At 30.0% G+C, this 11,139-nt stretch overlaps 1 protein-coding gene across 1 annotated transcript; it reads left to right on the top strand.

Annotated features, from left to right (window-relative positions):
- Window positions 1–389: 389 nt before the first annotated feature.
- klhl7 (kelch-like family member 7) lies at window positions 390–10,506 on the top strand. The gene is made up of 11 exons (XM_067411449.1): window positions 390–603; window positions 1,438–1,540; window positions 1,680–1,773; window positions 1,874–1,998; window positions 3,200–3,375; window positions 3,451–3,625; window positions 4,040–4,182; window positions 5,806–6,046; window positions 6,134–6,335; window positions 7,608–7,705; window positions 9,626–10,506. Exons 1-11 carry the CDS (start codon window positions 469–471, stop codon window positions 9,943–9,945), a joined length of 1,812 nt encoding a protein of 603 aa, XP_067267550.1. The 5' UTR covers window positions 390–468; the 3' UTR covers window positions 9,946–10,506.
- The last annotated feature ends 633 nt before the right edge of the window (window positions 10,507–11,139 follow it).

The raw sequence follows: 11,139 nt of genomic DNA, 5'->3' as shown, positions 1-11,139 counted from the left end.
ATATATATGTATATGTTTATATACATATATACATTATATATATATATATGTATACACAAAACAAAACAAAACTGATGATCACTGAAAAACCAGTTTATGTATTTGCTATTACAACCCGGACTTTTATTTTGACACGCAGCCATATTAACATACTCTTTACTTCGCGTCATTCAAATCAGAGATTCTCCAATAGTATTAAATAAGCTTTTCTCAAAAACTATTAGCGTACTTAAAATACTCAAAGAGACTGAAAAAAACCTTCTCTTTGGAGATTAAAAGAGCCATTTATTTATAGTCTTTTGTTTAACTTTAAAATTTAAAGGGACTTTTATTGTATCCTTTCGAAGGCCGCCATCGTGAAACACGTCACTTCCTTCACATCATTCCTATCTTTCATATTTACATACAGAGCCGCACGGGAAAGCTTAGTGTGTTTATTAAATAAACGTTGTGTTCATATTCATAAGCATGTTGAGCATGGCCTCCACATCATGCGAGAAGACACTAGGACCCAAAAAGAAAAACGAGAAGAAGATTGCGTCCAAAGAGGAGTACAGATTATTGTCCAATATCATGGGAGTGATGAATAACTTGAGGAAACAGGTAACTTAACAGTTAAATATCATCGAAGCTTCTGACATGTGCATGACATAACCTGACATATGTGATATGTTCATCATATAATATGAGATATCTAAAATGCGTCATATATTATGAGATCTTACATATGCATCATCATATAATCTGCGATATCTTTACATACTTTTGTCTTTCCATAAACTGTAAATAGATAATAGGTAACGTTAGGCTAAATTTTACCTTATTAAATTTTTACCATTTATATATTTTTTAAAATGATAAAATATTTAAAATATTTTTATTTCTTTTTTATTCATTTGACTTGAAATAAATTTTTATTTTCATGTGTACTTAATTTATTTTTTTCTATTTTCTATTAATAATTATATATATAATATATATATATGTCTGAAATGTCTGATTTATTCAACATATATATATATATATATATATATATATATATATATATATATATATATATATATATATAATATATAACATTTTAAAATTTACAAGAATATATATATTACATAAATGAACTATAGTGTCCTGCACTAGCAATTTTTGGTTTGACTAATATATATATATATATCTATATCTCTAAATTGTTTTTTTGTTTGTTTATTTTTAAATGATAAACTATTTTACATATTCATTTTTTTATTACTTTGTAATTTAAATTGCAATGTTTTTGTAATAATGAGAAGATAGAATAGTCAGTACAGAATGATTGTGGTAACAAGATAAATTATTTAGACAATTTTAGAAATGATCAAAATCATAATTTAAAGCAATATCTATGCATGCCTGTGCGTTTACTGTCTCTAATGCACTGCGTGACCTTTGACCTGTGTTTAGGGGATCCTCTGTGATGTCATCCTGGTGGTTGATGGGAAGCACATCCTGGCACACAGAGTAGTGCTGGCGGCCGCGAGCCACTTCTTCAACCTCATGTTCACATGTGAGAAACACTTTATGACGCGTTACGACCCAGCGGTGCAATCACAGATATGACTGGAGAACCAGCCGCTTTAGCTAATCAAACAGATGTTTCCAGTTGCTCACGGAAGCATGTAATCCTGATGCTTGTGTGTGTGCAGCCAGTATGATGGAGGCCACGAATCATGAGGTGGAGCTTGGAGGAGCAGAACCAGAGATCATCGAGCTGCTGGTGGAGTTTGTCTACACGGCACGGTGAGACAAAAGCAGTTCCTAACGCATATCTTACACACACATTTATATGAGTAACTGCTCTGTAAAATTTAGTGCCGTTTGTGTTGTGATGTGATCTCAGAATCTCAGTGAACAGTAATAATGTTCAGTCTCTGCTGAACGCTGCTAACCAGTACCAGATTGAACCGGTGAAGAAGATGTGTGTGGACTTCCTGAAGGAGCAGGTGGACGCCACCAACTGTCTGGGTGAGACGCCGCCATCTTTTCTGTGGAAAACTTCTGCCATTCATCGTCTTCAAATGTATTATTATTGCTGATATTTTAAATCTGCAATTATACCTGCTATATGTGTCATATATTATGAGATCTGACATATGCTTCTTATAATCTGAGATATGTGACGAATGCATAAAAAATGCCATATCTAACATATGCATCGTCTGCGATGCATAGAATGCATAAATGCATAAAATTTACTAAAAATGATGTCTTACAATAAACTAAAAAATAGATAATAGGTAAATTTATATTGACTTTAATTTTTAAATAATAAATATTTTGAAAATCTTTTATATTTATACGTCTTGAAATGTATTTTTATTTTCATGTTTATTTAATTTAATAGTTTTTTTTATTTAATTTATTTTTTTGATTTAATAGTCTCCTTTTTTATTTTATTTCTGTTAATAACAAGATAATTAATAAAATAAACTATTATTTAAATAATTATATTTAATAATTATTTTTATTAATTTGTGTTGAAATTTATTATATATTATAAATCTGATATTATATCTGATATCTGTATTTTTATTTTCATGTTTATTTAATTTTATTTCTCTTTTGTCTATTTTATTTCTATTAATTACAAAATAACTACCTGTAATTATAAAAATATATATAATAGGCAAATTTAAATGTACTTTAGTTAATATTTTTTATACATATTTAAATAATAAGATATTTTAAATATTTATATTTATTAATTATAAATCTTTACATAATTTACATAGAAATTGATACAAATAATTTCTTAATTTTACAATAAACTAAAAATATATAGGTAAATCAATATCTGCTTTATTTAACTGTGAAACAACGTTTTACATATTTTTAAATAATAAAATATTTTATACTTTTTAAAATGAATTTGTCTTGAAATATTAATTTCTATTAATTGCATGTAATTTATATATATATTACATTTATATATTTCTGTAGCTTATTATTTTTGATATTATAAATCTGATATTATAAATATGTTTTACATGTGTTTTTTAAATCAGTGTTCACATCAAAGCTTTAATCAAAAATTTGACAAGCTTCAGGTGAATTATAACTTGCATTTAAATTTCTAACAATGGTAGAAAATGTATTGGTCAGTGAAGTATTGTGCCTCTTTATACAGCAGATATAACTGCTGTTGTGATTGGTTGTTTTCCATAAGGCATCAGCGCATTGGCCGAGTGTCTGAACTGTCCCGAGCTGAAGGTGTCGGCAGATGATTTCATCCACCAGCACTTCACAGACGTCTATAAGATGGACGAGTTTCTGCAGCTGGATGTTAAACAGGTGACACACCTGCTCCAGCAGGACACGCTGACCGTCCGAGCCGAAGATCAGGTCAGAGCATGTGGGACGGCTGGGAATGAGCCGTGTTTACTGGCGTGAGTTACATGTTGATGTGTGATCGTACAGATATATGACGCAGCGGTGCGGTGGCTGAAGTACGACGTGTTGAATCGACAGCAGTACATCGTAGACATTCTGGGGAAGGTGCGATTCCCTCTCGTCTCCAAAAACTTCCTCAGTAAGACCGTTCAAGCAGAACCGCTGATCCAGGACAACCCAGAGTGCCTGAAAATGGTCATCTGTGAGTTACCAACACTTTATTATAGTAATTATTAAAATGTTTTTTGTTTTTTTTTGACGTATTATTATTTTTCTATGGTTATATCTAAAAAATTTAATTATATATATATATATATATATATATATATATATATATATAAATATATATATATATATATATATATATATATATATATATATATATATATATATATATTACAAAAATTATTATTACAAAAATTAAAATAATATATTCAAAGATCATATGAAAATATTTCAATATAATCTTTGATATGTTTTATAAATATTTATGTGGAATTATTCATTGTTTTTATCATCTAAATGTAGTCCTAGAAGATCTTCTCTCAGGAGTAATTCTTTAGATTCGAGCTGACGGCATGTGTGTGTGTGTGTGTGCGTATGTGTGTGTTCTCAGGTGGTATGCGTTATCATCTGCTGTCTCCAGAGGACCGCGAGGAGCTGGGCGAGAACAGTCGACCCCGTCGCAAGAAACATGACTACCGCATCGCTCTGTTCGGAGGCTCACAGCCGCAGTCCTGCCGTTACTTTAACCCCAAGGTAACCCCTGCTTTATCATGCCAACAACATCATAGAAAACAGGAATATTTATATTATTTAATTATGTAATTATTACATTTTTTTTGCAATAAAAAGGTAAAACAAAAATCTAAGTCTCTATAAAATGATAAAAAAATAAAATCATAAAATCATAAAATCATGAAAATGTAAAAATCTTTAATAAATATAAAGATTACACTTTATGTTATCTAAGCCTCTATCCAATTATTTAAAAAAATCATCATCCTGAAATCACAAACTACTGGGACTGAGAGCCACAGCCATGGAAAACTGGAAATATTTAATTTAGAATTTGTATTTTGTATTTTGCAATTAAGAATAAAATAATAAAAGTAATATTTTGTTATTAAATTGTTAATAAAATCATAAAGTCAAAATTTTATAGGTCTTTAATAAATGATAATTTTTTAATTTTATGTAATCTAAATGTCTATAAAATAATTTTACAAAATCCTTATCCTGCTACATAAACCACTGGGACTGAAATCCACAGCCATGGAAGTACTAGAATTTTTTGTTATATATATTTTTTAATAATATTTTGTTTTTGCAATAAAATAAGTCATGAAAAATTAAAAATCTTCAATAAATGTACATCTTAAAATTACAGAAGAGGATTAGGGCCAAGCAATAATAAAAAAAATAAAACCTTCTCGAGATTAAAGTTGTTACATTTCGAAAAAAAAACCTCGTTAAATTTAGAGAAAAAAGTCGAGATAAAATGTTCAGAATAAACTCGTTAAATTATGAGAATAAACTCGTTAAATTACGAGAAAAAACTTGTAAAATTTCGAGAAAAAAGTCGAAATAAAATGTTGAGAATAAACTCGTTAAATTACGAGAAAAAACTTGTTAAATTTCGAGAAAAAGGTCGAGATAAAATGTTCAGAATAAACTCGTTAAATTATGACAATAAACTCGTTAAATTACGAGAAAAAAACTCGTTAAATTTAGAGAAAAAAGTCGAGATAAAATGTTCAGAATAAACTCGTTAAATTATGAGAATAAACTCGTTAAATTACGAGAAAAAACTTGTTAAATTTCGAGAAAAAAGTTGAGATAAAATGATGAGAATCAACTCATTAAATTACGAGAAAAAACTCGTTCCATAGCCATGAAAAACTGATACAATTTTATATATTACTTTATTTCTTTGAAATAATTGTTTTTTTGCGATAAATATCTTAAAATGGTAAAATAAAATTATACAATCACAGAATTTTAAAAATCTTTCATAAATAAAACCAATTTTCCATTTTATATAATTTAAGTCTCTATCAAATTATTTTTAAAAATATTTTTTGTATAATTATTGTTGTTTTCGCAATAAAAATATTAAAATAATCAAATAAATAAAATCTTAAAATTTTATCTAACTGAAGTCTCTACAAAAAGATCCTTAAAAAATCCTTATCCTGCAAATCACAAACCACTGGGATTGAGATCAACGACGTTTTTTTGCAATAAAAATATAATAAAAAATAAAAAATTATAGTGAATATAAATTTTTCAGTTCATGTAATCAAAGTCTCAATGAAGTTATTTTTAAAAACTCTTATCCTGCGATCACAAACTGTTCACTGAGTGTTATCTGTTTTTCAGGATCACAGTTGGACGGACATTCGCTGCCCCTTTGAGAAGCGACGGGACGCCACATCCGTGTTCTGGGACAATGTAGTGTACATCCTGGGCGGCTCTCAGCTCTTCCCCATCAAACGGATGGACTGCTACAACGTGGTGAAGGACAGCTGGTACTCCAAACTCGGACCGCCAAATCCACGGGACAGCCTGGCCGCCTGCGCCTCTAAAGGAAAGATCTACACCTCCGGAGGCTCGGAAGTGGGTGAGTCTGGCGACACTGTCCTCTGGGTTTTGGATTTGAGGGTTTTATGCAGCGAAAATGAAAAGTGAATCTTTATTGTGTTGACAGGAAGTTCTGCTCTCAATCTGTTCGAGTGCTATGACACGCGCACGGAGACGTGGCAGACGAAGCCCAACATGCTGATGCCGCGCTGCAGTCACGGTTCAGTCGAGGCCAACGGGCTCATCTACGTCTGTGGAGGGAGTCTGGGAAACAACGTGTCCGGCAGGGTCCTCAACGACTGCGAGGTCTACGACCCCAACACTGAAGAGTGCGTATGCTGCTGTTCATGACACCTCACCTTAATGAGAGTGTTGAAGGGTTAGTTCACCAAAAAATGAAAATTCTGTCATGAATTACTCACCCTCATGCTGTTCCACACCCGTAAGACCTTCGTTCATCTTAGGAACACAAATTAAGATATTTTTGATGAAATCCGAAAGGTATATGACTCGTCCATAGACAGCCACTTAACCAGCACTTTCAAGGTCTAGAAATTGGTACATCATTAAAACAGTCACGTGACTGCAGTGGTTCAACCTTAATGTTATGAAGAGACGAGAATACTTTCATCAAAATTTCATCAAAAAGATCTTAATTTGTGTTCTGAAGATGAACGAAGGTCTTACGGGTGTGGAACAACATGAGGGCGAGAAATAAATGACAGACTTTTTGGGTGAACTAACCCTTTAATGAGAGTTTTAAAAATGTGAATTCTCAACTCTACTGTGTTATTTTTGTGTTATTTATGTACTATTAAAGTATTCATGAATATTTTGATGTTTATATTTTCAGTTTTTATTTTAATTGTAGTTTAAGATTTATTAGTTTTATGCGCTTTTGTCATTTTTATAAACTTTTTATATTTCTATTTAGCTTTCATTTATTTTATTATCAGTTTTGGTTTGTTTAGTAAGTTTAAGTCATTTTAGTACTTTCTTTTGAACTTATTTATTGCAGTTAAAAGTTTTTAAATGTATGTTTTTCATCTAATATGTATATTTAATTTAATTTCAAATTTATTTTAATTATTTAAAAACGATTTTTAATTATTTTAGTTAACAAAATCAACACTGCATCATTTACTCACCATCATGTCATGACGTATTTTTGCTCTTCTCTATACTTTTCTAAAAATGGGCTGTCAAGCACTAAGAAAGTGCTTATAAAGACTATAAAAGCATAATAAAAGTATATTAACTATAAACTGAGGTTTGTGAGTTGATAAAAAGAATAAGAAGAAAATAAAACACTTTTTTAAAAAAGATGAAATATTTTATTTGTTTAAATGCATGTCATGTGATCTGTGAACATGCAAATTTGTTGTTAAATTATTGAAATATTAACTTAAAATCTCAGATGGAAATATTTTGAATGTGAAATGTGTAACAATTTAGTTTAAATGTTTATATCTCTTAAAAGATTTTTTTTTTTAAATTTTGGAACAAAATTCGTCTTCTGAAGAAATATGCTGTATTTCTGTGAGGAACTAACCCAGATTCAGGCGTCTGTCTCTTTAAGAGTGTGTGTTGTGTGGTTTCAGGTGGAGGGTTCTCTGTGGGATGCGTGAGGCCCGGAAGAATCACGGCCTGGTGGTGGTGAACTCAAGAATATACGCCGTCGGCGGGCAGAACACACTGGGTATGTTTTTATGTTCATAAGTTTATTTTTCCTGCCAATATTTGGTTTATTTAAATGTATTTATCTTCATGATGATCGTGGCATGATGATGATTCCTTATCAGGCACAAGCAGACAAAAGGTTGTGACAGACAAAATAACACATTGTTTTCTACAAGACTGTTTTGATTTCTTGAAGGAAGTAGCAGTGCTGGTTTAGACATGTTTAGGTCTTTGCCATTGTCACGATGTGTAGCACGGGTCTGTTTTACGACTCTGTCTTCAGTGGAAAGGCTGTTACAGATGCATGCAAGAAAGACCAATCAGAATTAAATATGCAGATATTACAAAGACATTATCATTTTACATTTGATTTACAATTTACATGGATTCATTTAGCATCTGCTTTTATTCGAAGTGACTTATTCCCTAGAGAATTTATCCAACAATATTCATAGAATATAATGCCATTATTAGTATTTTAATTTTACAATACTAGATTAGTAAATAGGTAACCTAGAGTTACAGATGTTACAGAGTTACCTGAATTACAGATGTTCTTGGTGCAAGAAACCTTGAGTACATAATAAGTAGAAAAAAATTAATTTAAATTTAATTTTATAATATTTTATATGTACATTTCCGTAGTTTTAATTTTTTAACCTAAACCACTATTTTATTTTATTTTATTTTACTTTATTTTATTTTATTTTATTTTATTTTATTTTATTTTATTTTATTTTATTTTATTTTATTTTATTTTATTTTATTTTATTTTATTTTACTTTATTTTATTTTATTTTATTTTATTTTATTTAGTAATATTTTTATTTGACTTTTCACTATATATATATATACTATATATTATATATTAGTGCTGTCGAATCGATTAATCACGATTAATCACATCTAATATAAAAGTTTGTAAATATGTATGTGTGTGTATATATATATGTGTATGTGTGTATATATATATATATATATATATATATATATATATACACAAATATACGTATATACGTATATATATATATATATATATATATATATATATATATATATATATATATATATATTATACAAATATACGATTAATCGTTTTGACAGCACTAACATATACTTATATATTAATAATTATATATAATATAATATATAAATATAAGCACTAATATATAATTATATAACTATAATAATAATAATAACACAATAAAACTTTCTTAATAATAATATATAAATATATAAGCACTAATATATAATTATATAATTATTATAATATAATAAAATAAAATATACAATTATATATGAATTTTTTTGGAAGACATGCATAAAAAATTCTCCATTTCAATGTTTTCAGCCATCAATATACTGAATTATATTCATGTCCTGCAACATGGTGCTGTCAAACGATTAATTGCAATTAATCGCTTTCAAAATAAAAGTTTACATAATGTATGTGTGTACTGTGCATTTTTATGTATATAAATACACACACATGCATGTATATATTTAAGAAATGTTTACATATGTATGTATATATATATATATATATATATTATATATATATATATATATATATTATAAACATAAATATTTTATATATAAATATAATATATTTTTGTTAAATATATACATATATATACACATTATGTCAACACAAACTTTTATTTTGGGTGCGATTAATCGCGATTAATCATTTGACAGCACTAGTGCAACATTATCAACTCAAGCTCAGCACCCCACAAATGCACATGAGTGAAATAGATGCCATTAAAGTGTTTACATGCCTGTTTATTGGGATTAAAATCGCCACTACAAGTACGATTGCCACAATTATGAGCTTAATTGCATATATATATATGGTGAAGTATAATGGCATTATGAGGCTGCAGGCAGAGGTCAGCGCAGTGTGTTTGTGATCTGTAATGGCCGTGTTTGCTCTCAGGTGGTCTGGACTCGGTGGAGTACTACGAGATCGGCAGTAACGAGTGGAAGATGGCGTCTCCGATGCCGTGGAGGGGCGTGACGGTGAAGTGTGCGGCCGTGGGCTCTGTCATCTACGTGCTGGCCGGGTTTCAGGGGGTCGGCCGTCTGGGCCACATCATGGAGTATTACACAGAGACGGACAAATGGGTGGTGTCCAGTAAAGTCCGTGCCTTTCCTGTCACCAGCTGCCTGATCTGTCTGGTGGACACGTGCGGCGCCAACGAGGAGGACATGAATTCAGCGTCTTCATCTTCATCCTCGGCCGATGGAAGGATGTGACATATAGAGCCACTGGAAACCAGTCGTTATTGTACAGAGACGTTAGTTGCATCACATGTTAATCTGATCATGCTTTGTGTCTTTAGTGCAGATACAGAGGTCAAGAGTTTGTGTCGCTCAAATCAAACCGATCAGGTTTAAACAGTTGTTGTTGAGATAAGGCTGCTTTTGTCTTTACGCTCAGCTTTTTTGCCAAATTATTTTAACACACTCCTTACAGCTTCCAGGACGGCTGATGTTCTCTGATCTCAGATCAGATATCCACGTCGCAGAAGAACTTCCATTTTTAGGAAATAGTTTTACCTTCTGCATTTTGACGATTTTCCCTTTTGGGAGCCTAATGTGTATTTTATGTTGGTTTTATGTTTTAATAATTGGTATTTTGATGTGTTTATATTATGTGTAAACAAATTTGTGACTTTTATTTTTTTAATGATGATCGTTTTATCATTTTGATGTTGTAAAACTGCAAGAAAACAAGCTGGAAAGTTTGAATGAACCGTTTTTGTATGAGAAGAATTTAACTATTCATTATTGAGAATCCAAATAAAATGATCTGTTGTTCACTGATAATATTTGTTTAATTTTTTCTTGTAATATCAATAGATAAAGCTTTCTGAACTTTTATCACTTGTTTACTGCTTCGTTTAGTGTTTCTACTTTTGCCTGCAATGAAATCTTATTTTTGAAGACTTTAATTAATTAAAAAAAGACATTAATTCAGCTTTCACTTACAAAAATTATGGATAGCATCAGATATTAATATTATATATACAGAAATATGCTTTTAATGGTAATGTTTTATTCCCATATACCATGGTGCTGTAAGAAAATTAAAAGAATATAATTATTAATTATTATGGTAGTTTTTGTAAGAGTAAAATCGTTTTTTATTTGAGAACAGTCTTTTGTCATAAATAGACACTAGGTGGCGCTTTAGCATTAAAATGGACTTGTCTATAGTTTGAATACGTGTCTAGTCAAGAGTATATACAAATACAGTTTGTTAGTCTCTATCGATGGATCTTCATTCGTCTCACTCCAATTAAAAATCATATTTTAGATATGCTTCATAATGTTCTTGAGATATTGTGGATTAGATTTGGATTTTTAGTCCAACAAATGTTTGTTTTTTCTGCTCTTGGTCAGTATTTTTACGAATTCTGCTACGTCGACCGCTTTGCATATTAATAT

Source organism: Chanodichthys erythropterus, chromosome 15 (genome assembly GCF_024489055.1).
Source record: "Chanodichthys erythropterus isolate Z2021 chromosome 15, ASM2448905v1, whole genome shotgun sequence".
Classification (NCBI taxonomy): domain Eukaryota; kingdom Metazoa; phylum Chordata; class Actinopteri; order Cypriniformes; family Xenocyprididae; genus Chanodichthys; species Chanodichthys erythropterus.
Note: the sequence above shows the minus strand (reverse complement) of the source record. Positions and strands in the feature narration are given on the sequence as shown.

Excerpts from the sequence above, each read along its gene's own strand:
- klhl7 (XM_067411449.1), top strand. The coding sequence starts at position 469 with ATGTTGAGCATGGCCTCCACATCATGCGAGAAGACACTAGGACCCAAA. Across the intron at positions 6,336-7,607 it reads TACGACCCCAACACTGAAGA|GTGGAGGGTTCTCTGTGGGA; the intron begins GTGCGTATGCTG and ends GTGTGGTTTCAG. Across the intron at positions 7,706-9,625 it reads CGGCGGGCAGAACACACTGG|GTGGTCTGGACTCGGTGGAG; the intron begins GTATGTTTTTAT and ends GTTTGCTCTCAG.